Here is a 23,315-nt window from a genome sequence, read left to right as displayed (position 1 = left end):
TTCCAACTTTCAGTTTTATTAGCAGCGTCCTCTCTTGAATACCACATTCCCCACATCCTTTTTTGAGGATGTCTGCAGCAGTCTCACCTTTCCCACAATCATGTTGTCACATGTTATCAAGGGTAGTTGTGAAGATGAGGCAGTAGATATATTTATGTAGGAACTCACAGGATGAGGCATCCTTCTGTTGAAACAAAATCCTTGCTGGACGAATAATTGCTGGTAATCTTTACTAAAACTACTAACTCATGAGTAATAACTTCTTCTGGTGCATGTCCATAGATGGTACTGTCTTTCTACCATCCACAAATGCACTACTTGGAGTTCTTCCATCCAGTCATCTCTTAAGAGCTGCTCCCTGCCATTGTGGCCATGACAGGAGGAAGCACACACCATGGAGGGCTCCAGTGCTTAAACCCACCTGCTTCCACCCATGTTTCTCACAGACAGAAACATCTGCTGCCAGCTGTGTCTGGGACATGAAGCACGTGCAGCACAGCTGTTTCACTCACTGCTGCTCTACTGGGAAATTGCCCAGCAACTGGGGGAGGCAGCTGCCAGCATACAACAAGCACAGCATTACTTAGTAAACACTTCATCATTTGAAGCATATATTTTTCAGCTGAGTGATGTTTATGCTAAATGTTAGGAGGAAATAATTCAAACCTCTGATCCAGTGCAGCCTTAAGACATCTGTATTCAGTATGTATCATAAGCACTGCTCTGAGGATACACGATATTCTCTGTAAAATTAAGTGCTTTCCTGAAACAGAATCCTACAGAGTAGTTTGTTGTTTTCCTATTGGTGTTCCAGTTCAGTTCTTAGCCAGGAACTCCTCTGCCAGAAGTCAAATAACCTGATACCATCTCATCTGCAGATGTTCTTTAGCAATTTCTTTTGAGTCACACTCCCACAAAAAAAGAAAACCAAACAAAAAAAACAAAACCAAAAACCCAACCAACCAAAACAAAAAAAAAAGGGGGGTGGGGGTGGGAGGGGTGGTTCTATAAGACAATCATAAAGAGGAATAAGGGATTCATTGTTCCCAGAAACTGGTATTGCAAATAGCACCTCGTCACTGCCTACTCCTTTAAACAGTAACAGTTGAATGAATACACAGACAGCCCCTGTATTTCACTGAGATTTTGCTGGGTGTCCCTGTTTTGTCACCAAAGCCCACTGCTTATTCAGCTGTGCTTATCTATCGGGGGAACAAGATGACCCGTGAGATACCAAGGGTTATCCTGCCATGTTGAAACATTTTGCTCCTCTGACACAAACAAGGCTTATTTTGACATTTGAGATTATGCATAATACCCGCATATATTGACCACCATGCTTTCAACAGAAGGCCATTGCCCTGGAGATGAAAGCTGTGGGAGCAAAGGCAGCTGGCCACCTGTGGAAGAGGGAAGGACAGCTACTAAATGGAAAGTAACTGTTCCCACACAGCTCCGTCCTCTGCAAGGATTAAGCTCTTCCAAGCCTGCACCCACATCCTCAGTGTGGTGGAAATTTTGACAGCTCATCTCCGTGCCATGAGAAGAGGCAGGATCACAGGATAGTCTATGCCACAGACTGTGAAAGACCTAGTAAATGCCCCATGAGTACAGCTGTTGTAGCAAAGGGCAGGGGATCTCTGTAAACAAGAGGTGCTGAATCACCAGCTAGGTTGTTCCTGCGTGACATCATGTCAGTGCACAACATGAAACTGTGTGAAAGAAGAACTTGGTTTTTATCTTGTCAGAGCTGATTTGTTCTTTCAGGTTCAGAGTCATGAAATGGGGAATGTACACTCCTATTCTTACCTTCCAAGTTTCCCAACTAAAGAGTCCTTGACTTAACTTCTGGGAAGACCAAGAGAAGTCAAATAAATCACCTACCAAGCTCCAGTATCACAGAAGGAAGTACAGAGACAGAAACCAGCATGGGGGAATCTGTATGATCAGACTGAGGCTGAACAAGCACACTGGAGCGTGTCCCTGAAGCTGATCTGACATCTCCAAACCTTTATCTAGTCCCTTACACTTCGTAGTCGAAAACACCCTTAAGTCCATGTGCCTGAGACTTGGCAGCAGCACCCAGACCACCAATGCACAACCTCGCTGGGCTCATGTCCTCATAGCAGTAGCTGGGAAATCGTCATTCCCTGCACTTCCATTGGAAAATGATCAAGTCTCCTGGCTCCACTCCCCTGTGTTAGAGCTAAGTGGCAGCACAGCTGGAGTTCAGAGCAGCTGGGAAAGCCCGAGACTGAGCACGGGACACTGCTGGCACCTGGTGCGTTGGATGCCTGGTGCTCCTCCTGGGTGAGCAGTGGTAAGGGACATCCCATGCAACAACCAGGGCCTTGATTCTCCCCCACGTACGTATGATACTAGGAGGGCTCTGATTTCCAATACTGCTTAGTCACTGAGGCACAGCAGGATGTTCTAGTCCTCTCCCTAAACATTGTGTAAGATGGAAGATGCCATTGTTTTTAAAGGGTAAGCAAACAGTTGTTTTAGGAAGACTCCTATTTTATGTTGACCTAGATAATAATACATGAAATACTTGCAGTTCTAAACAGTGAGGGTGTTGTGTAAGGATATTATAGCTGTAGTCATTCCAAGTCTCCTGACGATGTTTCCCAGAAAACTAATGTAAGCTAAAGGGCATCAGAAGTTTTAGTAATCTATTTTTATTCAAGCTGTGAGCAGGCAGTGCCCAGACCTGAGCATTATAACCTAAGTACTTTGGGAGCAAATTCAGGGTAGCCAAACAATGGCTGAACAAGTGGAAGAAATGTGCTTCAGATGTGACCCTGTTTGCTGGACAAATTCCTGTTAGTGAACTTTTAAGCCTCTCAGGGCAAAAGCAAGCTTTTCCGTAAAGGACAACTGTCCTCCCAACACTTGCTTGGAAGCAAACTCTGGAAATAAGTGAAAACTACAGTGCTGCGCTCTGTAACCACCACAAGAAACCAGATCCAAGGTTTTGTTAAAAATGACGATTTTATGCTAGTGTTTCTTTTTCTCCTGCTTTAACTATTGAGTCAGTGCTACAGCACTGTCTGAACAAGTCTACTGGGTACTAAATTCTCCTGAATAACTGCATCTACTTAGGGAGATCATGGATGAAAGCTCCTGTCACCTCTTCTCGCCTTACTCAGTGGCAGGCAGCAGTAATTTGCCTTTTTTTGGAACATGCTTTTTTTTTGGAACATGCTTAATGCAAAGACCTCTGAAGACCTTTGAAATGTAGAACCTAGAGAGCTCATTGCATTTTACAAGGGGCCTTTAAAAGGCCTTTGGGGACCAACGTGGGTAGCTGGGCAGCGGGGGAAGGGGCGGGGGGAGCGAGTCCCCATCCCTCACTGCGCCCCAAGGCCAGACATGGCTCTGAAGTGGGGACCCTTCAGCAACACTTGTAGGGTCATCAGGCTGCCAAAGTGTTTGAGCTTCTTTAAGAGGTGTGATATCAGCAAACCAAACTGTTTTCTTTTCACTAATGTCTTTCATTAAGGTCTTTACATTTTCATTGAAAGGATTTATCAGTCAAATTCTGGTTTTTGTTGACACAAGGAAAAAATTCTCATTTCATTAAAAGAAATATGAGGAAGAATGATTAGGAGGCAGAGTTTCATCTAGCTCTGGCCAGGTGGAGATCAATGGCTATGAGCCACGCTTAGCCCAAGAGCATTTGGTCCATCTCCTCACCTGGTGTGCCGAGCCGACGGCAGCCCGCCACGGTCCTGACCTTTCGGTTCCCCTGTATCCGACCAGCCCAGGTTGGGAACGGGTCATGTCAGCTGTGCGTCCTCTTGTTTTCTCTTTGAAACATCCCACTCTCAGGAAGCTCCTTGATCACAGAAGGGAACAGAAATTACAAACTGAGGAGGGGAGGAAATGGCGGTAGGGGAATGAGGGGTGAGACCCCATGGGGGAAAAGCACCTCCCTTGTCCCACAAGTGTGTGTGTCTGAGGCTGGTGGCACCTGAGCCCAGGCATGGGCCTCTGGGCGCTGCAAGAGGAGACATGCCACAGGCAGAGTAGGCCGAACTCGATGCCCTGGTGCAGCCAGCACACTCGCCGGTGATGTGGAGCAGGTCAGTTGCACCTCAGCAACCATTTTCTGTAAGAAACAGGAATGCAGCTTCTCCTTCCCCTGCTTGTTTTGAGACTTCACCTCCTGAAAGCCATGGGCAGCTTAGATAGAGTCTCCACAGAAACACATGCAAAGACCTGCAGCAAAGGAGGACTGGAAAATAATAGAGGTGTAAATGAAAACCAGTGCTGCGATACCAGGTGGGCTTCATGGCAAAGGCTTTGTCCTGAGCATTTCCGTCACCCGTTTCCCCGCCTGTGTCAAGGGTCCTCTCTCAGGTCACATCCTTTGGCACCCCAGTTCAGGCAACCCTGAACTGCGCACGGTTGGTTTGCTCTGCGCGCTTCAGCTATCTCTCTCCTCCTGCTCTTGGACACGACCGACTTCCTCAGTCTCGCTTCTGCTTCCCTGGCACGGCCGGCACTCTCCACTGGCAGCACTGGCACCGAAGGAGCTTGGTCTCATCATTGGGTCGCTGCAGAAATAACGTGCAGCAGCAAGAGATGAGTCTCAGCAGGGAAAGCCTGGGCATGCAACACAGGGGATTACAATCAGAAGAAAAAAACCTGCAATCAGGAGAAAAAAAGATGCATGCTTCAAAAGAAGACAAAATGGGCACCCTTTTGGAATAGTGATGGGTGAATTCAAACAAGTTTGTTGTGTGTTAGCACTCCCCAAGTCCTCTCCCACCAGTGCCTGGAGGGCTCAGCCCACCCCTTACTGCCGGCTGCCATGAGAGGGCAGGGGCGGGGGCAAAGAAGCACCTCTGGCAAAACAAAAATGTGGGGAAACCTGCAGGCAGAATGGTGCATTCACCTGTCTTGTGACTAGGTTGTAAACCCAGGGGCAGGGGTGTCTGGAGTCTCTTTTGATAAGCAGGATTATGAGTCTGTGCTGTCGTGTCCCCACTGCGTCCCTCTGCACACCTTGAAAAATCCCCCCCTTGGTTTCCTCTAGCAATCCCGGCTCTTCTTGTTTGTGACATTGAGGCATGAACCAGCTACACATGACCTCACGAGAAAAACTCCCACTGACTCCTTACCTAGGGGTAAACCTTACCTAGGGTTACCTAACTTGTTTCACACCCTCCAGCACTGAGCCAGCACACACGGTATTCTCGTTACGTTGAAGTGTAACGTGTCCGAACCGCTCTCGTGCTGAGGAAGTCGGCTCCTGCCAACGGCAGTTTCGTGGGTTTGAGGAGCTGCTGCTGCCCTGAGTCATTGCCACACCTGGCTGCAGTGAGAGCTGTCGGAGTCTGCCCATGGCACAGATCTAACACACGGCCGTACCTCAGCAGTTTAAATAAACTAGTGGTTTTGTGGCGGGGGTTTCCTCTTTTAACTGTTTAACAGCATAGGGTGATAGGGAAGCCCGACTCAGAGAATAGCCTGGCCTTGGCCTTTGGGCCATAGCATTTGGGAAAATACCTTCTGTGTACAAAATACCTGAGTCATTCCCAGGAGAGAGGGGCATCCACATGTAAATGTTACCATGTACTTGTCCTTAGCCAGGGCGTATAAGGCAAGCAGTCACACTGCCAACTGTTCCTCTTCTCTCTCTGGGCTTTGGAAACTTCAGTGGAAACCAAAAGGGGTTTTTAATTCTCTCATGTTATTTCACCTTTTCAACCAATTAAATTTATGATAAGTCTGAGGTTGGTCTGTGACTGCCTGCCGTGGTCTGGCTGCGAGGGAGTGGGAGTGGAGCCAGGGAGGCTGGCGGGGAGAGCTGGGGCCAGCACCGCACAGTGCTCATGCAGGCTTTTCCAGCAAAGTGCATTTCCTGGAAACCAAGCAGGACTCGTGCTGGGGTGTTTGGATGCTGTTTTAAAGGTCAATATTTACCAGAAAGATCCCCTGCTGTCACATTATCTGTGAGCCCATGTAAGGAGTAACTTTGCTCTGCACAAATTCCAACTAACTGAGCATGAGGGGACCCTGGTCGGGGGGAGACTGCAGACTACAGCAGCAAGGAAACCTGGGGGTCTAGCACTGCCTATAAACAGCCTGCAAAAGGCACAGGTGCCCAAAACCTCACCTGCCTGGAAAGCTCCCAAAGGGATGCTCCAACCTGCCTGCGCTGGATTGTAAGACACCAGCACCTAAACACACACCAAGCCACCGTCAGGTGAAAACCACCTCGGCAGAGCAAGATAACAACACGTGGGTGCTCACGAGACATCCTGGAAGATCAAGTCACACTGGTGGCACTGAGCTGGGGAGCTGCCAGATGATGGAGGGCATCACCTGCCTTCCCCTGACCCTCTGTCCTGGTTGTGCTGGCCGACAGCTGGGGGAGCCTGGCAGTGCAGAGCTCATCCGACACAGGCTGGGCGATCCCCAGGTATTTAACCATCCTCTCCTGTTCCAGCGAGCTGAGGTCTGTGGCCCCCACTGCAGTCTGGCATGGCACACGGGTGGCAGACAGCCATCGTCTCCCCTCCAAGGACGGGTCAGACATGGTCAGCCCATGCTTGGAGGGCCACAGGGGCTCAGCAAGGCGTCACTTCACAGGGGGATGGGAAGAAGCCAGGTGGCTCTCCTCACCCTCACACCTACACATGGGCGTGGGACATAAACTCCTGCAAACCCCTGGTGGGAGCAAGCCTATAAAAGCAGCTACTGCATTTGCTTTATCTGAATGGACAAAGGATCTGTGCAGACTGACGTCCAGGACAGAGCACAGGTGATGTCAAATAAAAACAGCAAAACAACACAAAAAAACCAAACGACCCCTCATCTGCACTGACATTCAGCAGAAAAGATGTTTCCTGGGCTCTTCTCCAGGCCAGGGCAGGCCCAGCTAAGAGGATGTGTGCTGGGAGAAGCAGGGGATCACTGCCCAGTCTGTGGTTATCTGTTTATTATTGTAGGATTTCAAGGCCAGGCTTGACAAAGCTGTGAGGGGATTGCCAGGATCAGCCCTGGCTCAGTGCAGAGGTGTGAGTGAGGGGTCCCCTCTGCTGCTTTTCCGCCATCTGCTTCTCTTTGTCCCTGGCTGAACTGACCCAAGGCAATGTCAGGTTCACTGAACTGCTTCATCCCCAGAGCCCAAAAACAGTGTGAGATAATTGCAAGCCTGGGATCCCCAGCTGCAAGTCTGCACAGCCAGGCAAGCAGATGTCCAGGGACTCTGGAGCTCTGGAGCAGCGAAAAGGCAAGTGCTGCCCCCAGGATCAGCCCCATTCATTCAGCCTGACATGGATGAACAACTTGTCACTGCAGCAGGAAGAGCCTGGGACGTGTATGTGGGCAGCAAGGGGAGGTTAAAATCCCCTCTTGTTCTCAGTTATGTCAGCCTTCCTCGCACGGGGGAAGTGTGGGGGCACTTCCACATAGCACATGTTTCAGAGTGCTTTTACAGCTGAGGGAAAATATTCCTCTTTTGAACCACAAACTATTCCTGGCAACGACTCAGCTAAAAAAGATCTATTAAAAGGCCAAACTCATTCAAGGCAGAAAAAAATGTAGGCTCTGTCATCATTGCCACAGGCTGGAAAATGCCTGAGAGGGTCACCCTTCTTGACTTCCCTAAGTGACATCTGCAAGGCTTGAAAAACCCCCGCCTTCAGTCAGCACAAGGGCCCCAAGGCATGGCTCTTGGCTAAGTGCCTCTTCATTTGCTGCACCATCTGGTCAGGTCTGGGGACAGACCTGGAGCTCAGGGGGACATGGTTGGGTTGACCCAAGAGAGGTGACCTTCACCCTGGCTGCACCCGCAACAAATCCCAATGCAGAGAAGCTACATCCTGCTCCCATTCAGCCTTGCCGTGACCCATGGGGGCTGGTTTCGGTGGGCTGTTGTGTCGTGCGGATGGCTGGTGTCGTGTGATTACGGGGTGAAGCACATGTAACAAGTGGGCAAGGGTAAGCGGAGTCAGAAGCTGATGGTCTGGGACTCGCAACACCACCTCGCTCCTCCAAATGAGACTAGGAAAGGACTCTGGTGACAGAGAATCATATAACAAAATAACTTCTTTGATTTCTTTCTTTAGAAAACATTTCTCACATATGGTATAAAAACAGGTAGTTTAGAAATTAATTTAAAGGTGGCTGTACCAGTGACTCCAGGGACATCCCTCACCCAGTGTCTGTCTCAGCAGTAAACGCCTTTCTCCGAACTAAAGCACGACAAATAAATGCAAGTGAATCCTCTGTGGGAAATACTGTTAAATAACAACAACAAAATAAAACCAACTGAAACAAAATCACACAGTTTAAAACAAAGCCAGACAGTTGCCTAAAAGGGGGAGCGGGGTTCTTCCCCAGAAAAAATTACCCTGGCTGCATGTTTCTCTTCTGATAAAATATTGTCCCTTGCTGAGGGCTGGAAAATCAGCCAGGAGCTGCACCAGCTGCTGGCACAGGGATGCTGTTGCTCACAGCATCCCATCCCGGAGGCAACAATGCAGCCACATGCAGAGGAAGACCCATGGCAGCTGCCACTGCACGCTTCAACCCTGACCCATCATTCGTCAATACACTGTACTTCAAGTTAGGTTTGGAATGCTTAATAAATTAATGAAGCCACAGAAGAAAAAAAAAAAAAAAAAAACCCACAAAAAACCCCCAAAACCACCCAAAAAGTTCAGTTCGTGTTCTCAGTACAGGAGGAAACGCTTGCGGACCTTCTCCTTGACAGAGTGCAGCTTCGCATCTTGCAGCGCGTTCAGCAGGTCCTTGGTGACCTCGGAGCGCACCTCTTTCAGGTGGGTGAGGAAAGCCCTGAACTTCTCCTGGATGAGTGCCTTGGTGTCCAGCGCTGGCTTCCTAGGTGAGCGCTCCAGGATTTGCTGCAGGCGCTTCACCTTTTTGATAGGGATGTTCTGGTATGCCACAAAGTCTATCACGGCTTGCTCACAGTCATCGTCTCCTGGAGCTGGTGAGACAAGACCGCCCGGAGGTTAAAGGGAGGGTAACATGGGACACCAGGAGGGTAAGTCACAGCCCTACCGAGCCTCTCCATGGGACATCTGCCCAGAGAGGTGGCAGATGCCCCACCCCTGGAAATGTTCAAGGTCAGGCTGGATGGGGCTCTGAGCTTGCAGTGGGCTCATCCTTCGCCTAAATCAAGCGGGAAGAGGGAGGGCAGCCGGCTCGCGCTGCCAGCAGGTGTGCAGTGGAACCAGCAGGTCAGAGTAAGCATTTTTCAAGTGGGAAAAGTGAGACTGGAAGGAAGAACATGGAGGAAAGCACCAAATACAGCATCATTAACTGGCCAAGGCTCATCTCGGCCAGCTAACTGCCCTGGAGGGCTGGGTCCAGCCATTACTGCAGCCTGGATTTCTCAGCAGCAGCCCGTCCTTTACAGGGCAGTTAGAAAACAACATGTAAAAGTTCCTGTAATTTAAAAAAAAGTAAATGTACCTTTTCCAGGCTCCTCCCTGCTGGGAAGTAGGGGAAGAGGGAAACTACAGAAAACCAGAAGTAATCGCAGTAACTGTTTTCACACACTATTTTTTCTGTGAGTTTCTGTTTTATCATGCAGATTTTACATCTCAGGAGAGGACAAGCCCCAAGCACAGCCCAGATCAGAGCTTTTGGACAGACCCTGCCCCAGCTGGTTAAAGCACTGCAGGAGCGCATCCAGCACAAGGAATTAAATCACAAAGAATTTTCAAGAGATCAAGGCCAAACAATTACTCAATCAAGCCCAGTTTTGTGCTTGTTTGTAAGCTGGGAATGGTTTCACTGGTTATAGCGGGGTGGGTCAGGCTCCCTTGCCCAGATTCTGCCTCTCCTGCAAATTTGGGGTTTATACTGAATTGTTCCTGCAATTGCTACTGCAGCAGGGAGGAAGGCAGGTGCCTGCGCGCCTCCCGAGTGAAATCACCATGAACCAGAGTTAAAAATATCCCTCGGCTCCCATTGCTGACAGGCCTCCTCTCGCTCTAAAAATAGCTGAATGGCTGGTCTGGCTGTGGGTTGCCATTGACTAACGAGCGGCAACACACGTGCTGGTGATGCTGCTCTCACCTGACTGCCCCCCTTCCCCGGGACCGCATTCTGCTGATGACAGAGCTTTCTATCTCCTCTCTCTGGTGGAATCACATTTCTGGCAAGGAGCTCATGGTGTGAGTCAGGCTTCATAAGGAGAAGTGCCCTTTGTTGGCTGTGCCAGGAGAGGATGGAAAGGCAAGAGCTCCTCTCACATGCTGCTGGGGGGAACAGCCTCCTTGCTGCATCACCACGGAGGAGAAGCTCGTATTGAAGCTCAAACTTCATCTTGATGGAAGAAATTAATTTTTTTGACAGTGAGAAGAGTCAATCACTGGGACAACCTCCCCAGGGATGCAGCTGAGTCCCCAGCACTGGAAGTTTTCAGGATGTGAAGTCCAAGGGTGCAGGTTCACTAGCACCCAGATCAATTGCACTGAATTTGTCCCCGTGTATCTTGGCTGGATGCTCAGGGTAGAGAGGGTGGTTAGAAACAGCTGCCTGCCTCACCAAAACTGACATCAGGCTCTTGAGATGGTTTTCAGGCCCATTCTCATCCCATAACTTGTTGGGGTGCATGTTACAAAGCACCCCTGGAGCCAGCCCATCACTCTCCCCTGCTCCTTTACCCTGTGCTTTTGCCAGGAAAGGTGGGCCAGATGACCCTGGAGGTCCTTTCCAACCTGGCATTCTATGATTCTATGATCTGTGCTCACTGTCAGCTCCTGCCCAACCTTCAGCCTCCACTGAGGCTCAGCAGTATGTTTGCACTATCATGGTACGCAGTTCACACCATGTCTCTATTTTGACCTAACAGGTAAAAATCCACCCTATGCTCAGCTCTAATGTACCTTGGACTCTGCTCCATTCAACCTGCATGAGACCAAGTTGTGGCTGCAATAAAAGCTTCCTGGAAAACAAGCTGAAAGGCCAGGAGAAATGAGAGCTGGAGGCACGCCAGGGTGGCACAGCACTTCACACCGCGTCTGTTTACATGACCGCCAACCATCAGTTGTCACTGCAAGTTTTAGTTACAGCCAAATGGCTGCTGAAATTGTCCTCTGTCCTGGCATCCCCTGTTATCCCAGTCCCTGGTAAGAGCTTTAGCTCTGTACCCTGTCCCTGCCCTACATGACTGAACTTTGAAGGGGAAGCAGGCACACAGTCTATATTTTATCCATAATTATTATTAGTTATGGATCACTCCACACTTGTACAAGCTGTTTCACCTAATTTTGCATCTAAGTAGGAAAAAAGTCACCAGAAAGTTTGCTCTTGCCCTGGCAGCATTGTGGTCCCGGCATCCCCCTCTCCGCCCACAGAGCAGTGGCTTACCTGGTCCCTGCGTGCTGTTGCTTCTCCCAGGTTTGCAGGAGGTGCAGAGGGTGTCGTGGTACTGGTTGCCCTTCACGTTGGTCACCTTCCCCTGCTGCTTGCAGTCCTGGTGCGGCTGGCACCGCTTGGTGCTGGAGTTGGAGGAAGAGAAGAAGCCGGGGGGGCAGGGGCGGCACTGGGTGTTCTCGAAGGGGGTACCTGCGCACAGGGAGGGGAGGCAAGGGCACCGTCAGCCTTCTCCTCCCCAGCCACGCTCCTCTGCGGTGACGAGCCGGCAAGGGAGCAGGGGCAGGAGCTGAGGCCAATGCTGGCAGAGCAAAGAGTGCCAGACACTGTTTGTGCACAAGGGTGACGTTTTGGAAATGATCACTGCCCGCAGCTCCCCTGGGAAGCATGCATCCACTTGTAGGGCAAACAGCAACGCTTTGCCCAGTCATCTCCCAGTCGAAAACATTTTGAACATTCTGATAAGTTGTCACCAGCCTCCAGATACAAGAGGAGGTCCCATCTGCTACTGAAAAGGGCTACATCCTGGGTAGGTGACACCAGCTGGGACGATGGCTAAGCTGAATGCCAAACCAGCCCTTTGATTCACAGCAGAGTCAGGAGGCTCCTGGCCAAGCGAAAGTAAAAGTTGCTGACAAGGTAAAAGCTCTGCTCGCTTCTGCAGTGCTGCAGTTTCCCACCCGGGCTCTGGGCCAGACCCACCTCTGTTTCACAGGGATGGCGCCACACAGGTGCGATTGCACCAGGGTGCCTTGCACGTTCCTTGGGAGAGGAGGGAATGGACCTGACAGGAGAAAATTTCACCCCCCCTTTTATCTCCTCTTCATACATCTGCTTAAGAACAAGGTTTCTACCTTGTTGCAACCCATTTGGGTCCATCACTTTGGCTTTACCAGAATAAATCCTAGCAGGCCCAGCTGATGACCCCAACACCTGAGCCAGTATTTGCAAATGGGAAATCCAAAAACACCCAGTGTCCCCAGAGGAACCGCACACAGATCACAGTGCCCATCCAACCCGAAAGCCAGCGAGGTCTGCTCACAGCCCCGCAGCCACCGCTCACAGTCACAGGGTCCACATCATCCCCATCCAGACACAAGCACTCGCAGCCCCAAGGCTCTGCCCACCCACGCTGGGTGCTCAGTCCTTGCTGTGACGTTCAGGTGTCTGGGCTGGGGTGCTATCATTCTCCACACAACAAGCCATTTGTAAAAAGTAGATAATAATAACAAAAAGTTAGCTTCTCCTCAAATGCTTGCTCCCATGGCTCCTCAGACCTACCACCAACGCTCCAGCCAAATTTGTTGTTTAATTTCAAAAGCCTTCCCTGCATTGCTTGGAGACATAGTTCGCCTTTTGTTGCATTACTGCATTTTCTAACAGTCATGTCCTATAGAAAATTTAAACCCCAAGCCTGAACCATAAGCATCAGCTGAAGGCAACAGCTCTTTCTCCTCTGGCCTGGGAGCCTGGTGCTCATCTGTGCTACACATGGGAGGACTTCAAAAGCCTCCACACTTCAAAGCATGAAGCAAGATAACGCTGGTTTTGCTGATGCTGCCCACAATGTTTTATTATACCCAGCTGTGGTTTCCAGACAGGGCCCTGTCCTTGGTGATTCAGGGGAGAGTGAGAGGGAAATCCATTCATAGGAAACTTGTATTTTTAGAAAGTAAGCACACATACAAATGGGGGCAACTAAGGGACCAGGCAATTTTTGCTGGGGAAACAATGGAAAAATAAACCCTCTAAAATCTCTTGTGACTTGCATCTCGCCAGGGGACAGAGTCTCAGACTCATGAATCTCCCCCAGATGTGAATCAGAACAAGGCTGATTTTATTATTTTGGATCCTGTCCATGTATCCATTTCATGTTTTGAATACACCCTCTCCAAATTACTCAATACAAACCGCAAAACCCAGCCCCAGAGCTACAATCCATCACCAGCCCAGCCCTTGCATCATTAGCAGTCCTTTGCAGTCCAGATAATTAGCATTCCCCATTCCCTGGCTACCTGCCTGCAAGGAGGAGGGAGCTGACAGAGGAGCAGGAGCCACTTGTACCTTTCCACCTGCCAAGAGCCCTGTCAGGACGAGCTGCTGCTCCAGGGACAGGGGAATCACAGCCCGGCTCTGCCTGTCGCAGCAGGCGAAGCAGGCAACCACGATTGCCACGGCCCATCTAAGCATGGTGCTGGGGGATTTCAGAGGTTTTCAAAGTGAAAGTGGGGGAAAAAAACCAAACAAACAACTCCTTGGAGAAGGGGCAAGGAGCATTTTCATACACCAGCAAGGACAGCACTGCACTGGTGAGCAAAAAGGGAGGAGGTCAGGCTACAGGCAAGCATCAGTCCCTGTATTTCTCCTTGATTTTTAGCTCCAGCAGATATTTCAGGATGACAAGAGCCATGCAAACATGCACACCACTGCCACAGCTGCCTGGCTAGGGAACTTACCTAGTTTCTCTACACCAGAGCCTGGCGGACACTCGGAGTGCTTGATGCAGAACTCCATCTCCGAGTAGTAGCCGTCCTGGCACTGGCAGACGCGGTTGTGGGTGGAATTGCACAGCTGCACCTCCACCTGCTTCTCCTCGCAGATGACATTACAGTAGCGGCACTTCTCCAGGTAGTTCCAGTACTGTGTGTAGTGCAAATCTGGGCAGGGTGCGCACACTGTCTGTCTGTCGCTGGTGCAGTGCTGTGCCACGAAGGTCCCTGGCGGACACTGCTGGCAGGTAAGCTTCTTGTTCGTCACAGCATCTTTCCATTGGTAAGTGGGTGGGGCACTGCAGCCGAGCTCAGCCATGAAAAGGAGGAGGGGGGCAAAGAGCCACTACAGCAAAGAGAGTGCAAAGAGCCCTTCACTCATCCTCTCACAGAGGCAGAAGCAGCAAACATGGCTGCTGCCTTACAGAATTCGTTGCTGTTGTATATGCAAGAAATTATTCTCCCACCTCCTGCTCTCCCCAGCCCCAGCAGCAAAGCAAGGATGGTACAGGGGACCAGCCACTGCCTGCCACGTGCTGTCCTATCGCCCTGTGCTTGCCATCCCAGGTGACAAAGCATCCTTCTCAAACTATGTTGCTGAAACCCATTTTGTGGTGCCTTCACAACCCCGTTTCCCTCTTTCAGAACTAAAAGCAGCTCCAGCACATTCTTCTTCCCTTTTTACCCCATCGGTTCCCCAGCATTTGGGGTAAGACCTTTGCAGATCAAGAAGCAGAAGGGAAGATTTCTAAACTAGCAAATACAAGCGTGCTCCACAGGGACTTGAAACTTTTTTGGAAACCCAGATACCCAGTACAGGACTGGAGAATCTCAGAGTCTTGTTTATCTCCCCTCTCCTTCTCAAAGCATGCATGCCCAACCTTAAGAGCAGATGGTACGTTACCTTGGATGGACACCTTAAATTCGGCATGTGGCAGGATAGCATAGCACCAAGGGCCTCCGAGTGCTGTGATCAGAAACCTGGGGAGACATAGAGGGTTCCTTAGAGGCTGGGGCTGACTCTGAGGACAGCAGCTGTGTTGGAGCTCCTCTCTGTAGCAGCAGCGCCAATCTAGCCATCCAGCTTTAAAGCAGAAAACGAGAGAGGTGAGTAAGGACTGTTGTGAAAGGCTGAGTTTTCTTGTCTGCTTTTCTAACAGCCCTTCCTCCAAGGAAGATGCCAGCTCTCCCCAGCCCAGGACCAGAAGCAGAGTCTTATGATGCAGCAGGGAACCTGCTCACTGGTGGAAGGCTGCGACTGTGCTCCTGACATGCTCATCACCCTGACATGCATAAGCACTCAGAGGAGGAAAGTGACCCCCAGCCCAGGAGCAGGTGGGACCCACGGCAGCGGCTGTGGCCAAGGAGGGAGCAGAAGGAGGTGAGGTGGCAGAGGAGCAGCCGAGGCTTCCCTCCGCTCTGCTCCCCTCCCCATCCCCTGGGACCGGCTGCCCTCCCATGCCATGCCATGCCATGCCATCCCGTGCCGTGCCCTCCCATGCCATGCCGTGCCGTGCCGTGCCGTGCCGTGCCGTGCCCCGGAGCGGCTCGGCTGCGCTCCCGCCCCGCGTTCCCCGGCCCTTACCGCGCCGCGCCGCGCCGCTCCCCTCGGCGGGCAGCACCTTTATAGCCCCAGCCCATGGGAAAGACCCCTCTTGCGCAAGCGGCCGGCGGCATCCCGGCCCGCCCGGCCCCCTCGCCCCTCCCGGGCTCCTGCCGCGGCGGGCACCGGCTCCGCTTCCCGGTCCGTCCCCGCAGCCCGGCGCTCCCTGTTGCCTGAACGCCGCTTTCGCTCCCGTTTCGCTTTTGCGTACGAGAAGTGGAGCTCTCAGGGCTATAGAGTGTATTTACCTGCGCGGATCAAGGAGGCAGGCGGGACTCACACAGCCGCAGGTATTACAGAGGTATGTTGAGGATTTTAGTGGTTTTTTAAGTTATTATTTTTCGCTGGGGAAAGGCAGGGAAATTCCCCTGAGGACACGCTGTTCCTGGATGTAAATGCTAAATAACTTTCCAGTAACAGCATTTGTCTCTGGCTGTTGGGGGCACAGTTTAACCCCCAAACACAGCCCAGATGTGCTGTTGCACGCGGTGGCTGTAAGCAGCCCCACCAGCCCCGTGGGGCTGTTCCAGCTGAGAATATGAGCAGCCCCCCGCTCTGCCCAGGGACCCCAGCGGGAGACCCCGTCCCACCTCTCGCGCACCAGGAGGGCACTAACCCTGCGCTGTTCTAGCAGTGTTTCGGTGGTTAGGCAATGTATTCTGGAGGCTGGCTCAGAGCTTCAACTTTCTCCCTTCAGGAGCGCTGAGGTTGACACTCTGACTCCAACTGTAACACTAAAACACTTCGAGTACGTTTTTGTGGGATAACAACAGCCAGCAGCTGAGGAGGTTGGCATCTAAAATAGGTGACACTTCGCCATAAGTGTTGGATACCAAGGATCTCAGTGGAAACTGCGCTGACCCTTATGGGTGCAGCGCTTGGCAGAGCCACGCAGGCGTGCTTTTGCCGGTGCCTGCTCGCTCTGTGCTGCCCCTGCTTAAATACATCAGACTCGTACTTTGGCCTCCCCCCCCATCTCAGCAGATTCCCGCTGAAGGCAAGAAAACCCCAGGGCATGCCTGCCAAGCGCTTTGTGTGCTAGGAAGGCACATGCTGGAGAGTTCTCCATCCCCACACTCCAGCTGCACCTGCTCTGGTGCCGCTGTACCCCAAGCATAGGTGAGAGGAGGAAAAGCACAGAATTTACCTACTTTTTGGTGTAAAAGCAGGAGAGCTCTTACCAAGCCTGTGAAGAGCACAGTATACTTTGTACCTGAAAACCTGCCTTTTCATTTCCTCCCAGACACCGGCTCTCCTATCAGGAATGGTGCCACAAGACAGAGAAGGGGGAAGCTGCAACTCATTCCAAATAGCTAGCTGAGCAAAAAGTTTAGCTTTTTTTCCTGTTTTTAAACTTTCTTGTCAATGGAAGAGAAGAAAACACACCTACACACAAGTCACATCCTAATGCACAGAGCACTCTGCTGAGAAATCTGATGGGTTTTGTACTACACCTGTTAATGTCACCCCTGCTAATCTGTGAAAAGGGCAAGGGAGCCCTGTGGTCTGCACGCTGGGCTGCTGCCGCTGTCTGTCACACAAACCCCACTGGTTCCTGGTCACAAACTCCTCAGAGCCTCTCCTACCAGCAGAGCCCGTGGCTCCCGGGACCCCAGCCCCCACCTTGCCTCAGGCAGGGCTCTGCCATCCCTGGCTTGGCATGTTGAACAGCAGGCTTGCAACTAGGACGGAAAACAGTTGTTTTTTGGTAGAGCAACGCCACCCGCCCCATCTCTCAAGGTAAAATGGGAATAGCAGCCACCAGCCAGCAAAGCCTTGCTTGCTCATAACAGACGTGGGTAAGACACCAGTCTGAAACAGTAGCCAGTCCATAAACAGACTTGCTTGGTATGTACAACTTCTCAAGCATCGCCATGTAGAGACACTGAAGGGCCTAGAATATCCTCCCACAAGTCATTTTCTGTGGAATTGATGTTTACAGCCTCGCTGCTCTCAGGTCAGGCTTTTCTGTCTGCTCTGAAGACTTATGACGAAGACAATATGGGCTGTTTTTATAAGCCAGCCCGACATCCTCTAAAGAGGCTTTTCTGGCAGCTGTCACAATTTGTATTTCAGTTAAGCATCTCCCATTCCCATATATGTCCTCTGCTCTATCGGGTAGCTCTGGCCACTGAGTGTCAAACACCAAATATAGAATCGCAGAAGAATTCAGTTTAGAAAATTTTGTACTCTGATTTGCCTTAGGTGGCCCAACAGCCCAATGAGTGGTGTTCTTTATGTTTTTTAGAGTTGTTACACATATGGCTGAGCTGCGGGTCTGAACTGCAATCCTATATAGTAGTACCTTTCTCCTTTGCAAGAACTGGGCTCCTTAAGTCCTCGTCTCTCAATGCTCAGCGTTCCCAAATATTCTTTTCACACTTGTTCACACATGCATAGTCACATCTATTGTGTTGGTATTATTCCACCTACACAGCCCAGGCACGAACACCTTTTTTATAGCCAGACACTATCTACGAGGTATCTTGAAAAGTAATGTGTGCTATAGCTAGAGCATGGGCACTTGTGGTTGGGGAAGGGAGAACAGAGAGCTTGTCCCTAACAGCCTCCCCTCATCCTCCAGCAACCCCCAAGGGGGTGGCAGCACCTCATTCTCAAAGAGACTCTATGAACAGGCATTCGTGAATAGTCAAAACCAGATCATGCACTCAAAAAGCAAATGCAAAGTCTCTGGAAATAGAAAGGAGCCGTAGTGAGGAGGTGAGATGATGTGGAGGTTTTTTCCCTCTGGAGCCAGCAGCCAAATAATTTTGCATGTCATTACAGAGAATTAACATTTGAGCATTTGCCTTCTGCAACACCAGAACGAGCCTCTCCCCTCCAGCTTTCAGCCGCTGGATCTGAAGAAGGGGAATCTCTTGGGCCTTATTCTTAATGCTGTTAAAGATCAGACCTACAAAGAGATTTACAAATAATTTACAAACAAAGAAAATCAAACCCAATTTTCTGCTACCCAGAAGGAGAAGTCATCCCCGATGATCAAAAGGAATCCAAAGCCCCTTCCAGTAAGATCAGTTTCTACCCATCATAGTAAAAGAAAAAAACTCTGACTCTAGCTGGAATCAAAGGGGCTCCATGTTTTGGTCTGAGAGCGCTGCTGAATAAGTGCAGGGCACAGCCTGGGCTGCGTTTATTTGTGTTCTGCACAGAACAGGCGATGGGCTGATTTTCACACGCCACTATAAAATGGATTGTAATTCTACTGCTGGTTTATCTCAATCACTTATAGCTCCTCAAAGTAATCCTGATGATTTGTAACACCTTTTGACATAATCCCTTAGCCAATAGCTACCGGGGCTTTGCTTTGTCAGTATGCATCATCTCAGTGATTAAACCTATCAGTTACTCTCCAACACTCCCCTGGGACTTTGGCACATCCTTTCACAGATATTTCTTTTGGGCAAAACTTGCCACTCATTTGAATCATGCACAAAGCCCTGCACCGCAGCTTACCTGGCTGGAGAGTTTAAGCGAGACCCCTTTTGCCCGAGGCTCACGCCATCCGAGGACAGCCTGGCATTTCAGAGCAGCCCGAGTGTGACACCAGCACATTTCATTTGCTGGTAGGCAGAAAGCTGATCTCAGTTTGCCTACCATGGATTTCACGTGTTTCTTTAGCCTGTTATGAGGTCTCTTGCTGACACATCCAGACTTTTCCAAGAAGCTGCAACAGAAATCAGGTCATCTAGCCTTTTGCAAACTTGTGCGTCGGTTGAAGTGATGAACAGTCATCCTGTGACATTTGTAAAAGGATTACTCAAAGTAATCTGAACGGCTTCACTTCTTCCCTGTCTCCCTCAGCATTCTGCTTCAGTTGAAAGAAAACCACGAAACCACATTAACACCTGCTCCCGTGCTGGCTGCTAAGGACACCTGCTTACACTGTTAACGGATGGGGGAACCCACAAGATGTACGAAGCGAACGTAGGTGGCACGTCCTGGATGGCACCTCATGACAGTCCCTGTTTCTGACTCACGATAAAACTGCTGGGACGGATGCGATCCACCAAGGAACTCCAAGTACGCAGGTCCTCGCCATGCCGCGCAATGTAGCATCATCAATTTTGTTCTGAATTATAACAAAACTTTGTCGGATTAATATTTAGAGAGTGAAATACCACGTCAATGGGACAGAAAGGGCTTCCCCAGGCAACCTCTACCTTTTAGGGAGATAAGAGGCTGGTAGAACAACAACCTTCGATTAACCCTTTTCTGTCTGTTCTTTTACTTGCCCAATAAACCTCCCAGAATGGGTTTATGGGGTGACTGCCTGATTGCTGGAAAGCAACATCTCAACTCACGGCTGACTTTCTGGTCTGCGGAGGTAGCTTAGAAAAAGAATTCAGCATCATATTCTCATGGTTCTGATTTCACTTCCCCACACAGGGCATCATGTCACACTTCTGAGAGCTCCAGGGTGTCCACCAGCAATGCTTTTCGAAACTACTCTTGCAAAATCAGGTTTCTCACTAATATTCAGAGAAAAATATGAAAAGCAAAGAAATTCCTCACTCTCTGTCAGCAGCTACTTCTCTAAGCAAAGCCACAATTCATTTCTTTCCTGATGAAACAGTTGCTTTGTTATTTCTGGTCTCTTTCCCGAGTCCTTTCAGCTTTATTTGGGAAAAACAGTGGGAAAAGTTTTTCAATGACACACCACTAAAAACTGAGACAGTGTTCCAGGTATAGACATAGCACTGCAAGGCAGGGGCAATAAAGAGAGATTGATATCAACTTCGTTCATGATCTGCAACTCATGTGTCATTTGCTTCCCAAAATCAGCAAGGAGCGTCCATGATTGATTTCCTTCTCCTGAACACTCAGTAGTTTAGGTCAGTTCCTTTAACCTCTTACAACAACATAGATTTTTCTGAAACAATTCTTGTTTTCACTTTCTGGTCTTCATAAAACGTGTATTATATCTGTCTCTCCTTCTTGTAAATTCAACTAGTTTCAAGATGACAAGAGATCACTATCTGCAGCACATCCTGACAGCTGGTTCCTGGAGAACCTCTTCTTCAAGGTTTCATTGGAAGCAGTTTTGTTCCTGGGGCAGGGGAGGGAGGAAGCAGCACTCTAAACACATTTAGGAGGACCATACTGACGTCACAAAAGGCTCAGTGACACGCAGGCCTCTGAACTTTGGAAGATGGGGCATGGAAATGCATGCGCACCGTCCTTTGTGAGAAGTGATTCTTGAGCAACCTGCCACAGGGAACTGTGCGGTCCACACAGCGCTGAGCTACTGGGCAGGGGTTGGAGAGCTGGGAATGGGAAGGGCTAGAGGTCTGATCGCAGACCAGATGACATTGCTGCTGGGCATCTGCCATAAGCCAGGGAAAGGTTCCTTGGAAGCCCCAGCATAAACACTCTCCTAACAGGTAACGGGGCTGCTGTTTAGTGACGCCAAGTGATCTGCAAGGGTAGAGGCCCTGAGACCTACCGTCAAGTTCAGAATTGTGTTCTCCCACAGGAAGAGTTCCTTTGGGTTTACAGTAAAACCTGGTGAAGGACAACACCACATAAAAGTCTGATTGCTCATCACTGGTCAGGTGTGCAGCAGCTTGGGTTTTCTTCTTTTGCTTTTGTTTTTTCTAATTGATGGGCATAACTTTCAGCAAACCTCTCCAAGATAGGTCAGGAATGACAGAATCGTTAACTTCTGTTTGTAATTAAAACTAAAACTAAGCGATGAGCAGATAAGCCGCAGACAGGACAACCTCCTGGAGGCTGGGTGCTCTCCCATCACCAGTACACATTAGCATCCATCTGTCCTGCCCGAGAGATGCTGATGGCGGGGAACCAATCCCCACTACACCAGAAAGCAGCAACAAACCAGACCGATTCCAAATTGATGCCATCTGCAAACAGCAGATTCACTGAGCAGGACATTGAAGCGTTTCAGAGCTTGTCAGGGTGGGTTCAGCTAGTGAAGGCATGTAACAGTAAATCTCTTTAGCAAGATGATCTAACTGCTGAAGAGTAACAGAAGGAACATGTGAATCTCTTGAAGGCACCAAGATACCAAGACTTTAGATAATTTTAGTCCCCCTGCCCTGCCTCAGTAACAATGGAGCATTCCCAAGTAGGAACAGTCTCCAGAAGTAAAACAACTCAAACTGCAAGGAAAAAGCACGGCTAGAAAACTATTCTAGTTGGGGGAGGGGGGGAAGTGTAATAATGTTTGCCCCAGCAAATCACACATACCATTTGTTTCATTCAGTCCTGCTGGATCTTAGAGCATTTTTGCAGTCTATAGCAGATTATTTCCATCAGGCAAACCTGAACAAAGCCATCATTTCACTTGCCCTCTGAAGATGTTCAAAGCTCCTGTGCTGTGCTGTGGTTTCCCTCCAGTGGCATAAGGAGTAAGCTGCAGTTTGCCCCAGAGAGGCCTTCACAGGGTAGACAAGGCACTGAACTGTCTTATCGCTGAATAGCATTTTACTGTTCACAGCTCCCAGCCTTCACTCAGCTCTTAGCCTTCCCTTTCCACTGTTTGCCCAGGCTGAGAGAACGCACCAAGAATTCAAAGCATCCAAAACAAGTTGCAGGGACCTGCTTGGAAGCAGCTGCAAGCCTTGCCCCACATGGAGATTCAGATTGCCCCAAAGAGGCTGACTGCAAAACATCAGCATTGGCTTGATCTGCTTTCCTCTGAGAGCATAATCTTTTTTGTTTTTCTTTTTTAAACATCCATAATGCAATAGTTATTGCTATACTTGCTAAGAAAAGCAAAAGAGAACAAATGATAGAGAGCACTCATGGTACAACTTGTGAAAGTGCAACCTCAACAAAAAATCCTTGCCCAACAAATAAAACCCAGTATATTTCAGGTACGGAGTTGCTTTGTTTTTAGGAAACAAAGCTGTCTTCCATGGTTCTGGTATGATTTCCATTCAGCAAAATGTCACTTTTCCATCACTAAATACAATGCAGTCACCATGCTACAAAACTCAGAGTCCTTTTGAAGGACAAGAGTTTAATGCTACTGCCTCCTAGACACCATCACTCCAAATCTTCTTCTGTTCATTTTTACATCATATATACACACATACTTACATTTTCCTGTAATTTTTCCCACTTACATTTCAAATATGTAGGGCTTTCTCTGCATTATTTATTCTTGTTTTCAGAATCTAAACCACTGAATAGATGGATAGAAGGCAAAACTCATTCACAGATTTAAACACGTCAGAATATATGCAAGCTCCAAATTACCTTAATTCCTATGTAAATCCTCATTATTTCTAATTATTGGTTAATAAAGTACAGAAAGCTCCTGTTTCACTGCCATTTAAGAAGAGCAATTTCTTGTTCTTCAGATAGTCTGACCGCAGTGAACCCCGACTTGAATACAAGCATGTTATTCGACATCTTAATACACGAGAAGCACAGTATCACACAGGCTACTAGGTCGTTTCTTTATAAAGTGGATTCCCACCTGAAAGAGACATTTCTCAGTGAGGACCAATATCCCAGCAACTATGAGATTTGAAGTGACACCGGTTTTGTATTCTATAACCAGGGGAAATAAGAACCTTTTAACTTTTTGTTGAAATGCAGCTCACCTTTCAATTTTGAGTTATCAACTATTAACACAAAACTTTCCAAAATTATATTGGGATGAAATTCACCTACAGGCTGAGTGAAAAACACACCCCTAAAATTATTTAAGAATATATTCTCCCAGAAAATTCTGAAAACATATGCTATATGAAGTGTCTCTGTCATCACAGGAACCCCAGAACTAATTAGCAAGTGAGAATACAATCCTTTGTTCATTTTGTTAACCAAAATATTCACGTGTCAAAAACCCCACAGTATAAACCTCT

The 23,315-nt window shown here is 49.2% G+C and overlaps 1 protein-coding gene and 1 long non-coding RNA gene across 5 annotated transcripts; one reads left to right on the top strand and one right to left on the bottom strand.

Moving 5' to 3' along the window:
* Positions 1 to 8,046: 8,046 nt before the first annotated feature.
* Positions 8,047 to 15,726, bottom strand: TNFRSF6B (TNF receptor superfamily member 6b). Of its 4 annotated transcripts, none has more exons than XM_075109272.1 (6): positions 15,708 to 15,726; positions 14,761 to 14,837; positions 13,824 to 14,202; positions 11,362 to 11,559; positions 8,718 to 8,968; positions 8,047 to 8,210 (listed from the first exon to the last, which is right to left on the bottom strand). In XM_075109272.1, the coding sequence occupies exons 2-6, from the start codon at positions 14,800 to 14,802 to the stop codon at positions 8,133 to 8,135; spliced, it is 948 nt and encodes a 315-aa protein (XP_074965373.1). In that variant the 5' UTR covers positions 14,803 to 14,837; positions 15,708 to 15,726; the 3' UTR covers positions 8,047 to 8,132. The 4 variants fall into 4 exon arrangements, with proteins under 4 accessions (XP_074965373.1, XP_074965372.1, XP_074965376.1 ...); XM_075109271.1 differs by lacking the exon at positions 15,708 to 15,726 and adding an exon at positions 15,442 to 15,460; XM_075109275.1 differs by lacking the exon at positions 15,708 to 15,726 and adding an exon at positions 15,374 to 15,457 and having other exon boundaries at positions 8,047 to 8,968.
* Positions 15,631 to 19,734, top strand: LOC142064372 (uncharacterized). The gene is made up of 2 exons (XR_012663074.1): positions 15,631 to 15,760; positions 19,282 to 19,734. It is a non-coding gene; the product is annotated as an uncharacterized LOC142064372 (long non-coding RNA).
* Positions 19,735 to 23,315: the final 3,581 nt, after the last annotated feature.

This window comes from Phalacrocorax aristotelis, chromosome 13 (genome assembly GCF_949628215.1).
Source record: "Phalacrocorax aristotelis chromosome 13, bGulAri2.1, whole genome shotgun sequence".
Lineage (NCBI taxonomy): Eukaryota > Metazoa > Chordata > Aves > Suliformes > Phalacrocoracidae > Phalacrocorax > Phalacrocorax aristotelis.
The sequence above is the reverse complement of the archived record's forward strand: the minus strand, read 5'-3'. Positions and strand labels throughout refer to the sequence as shown.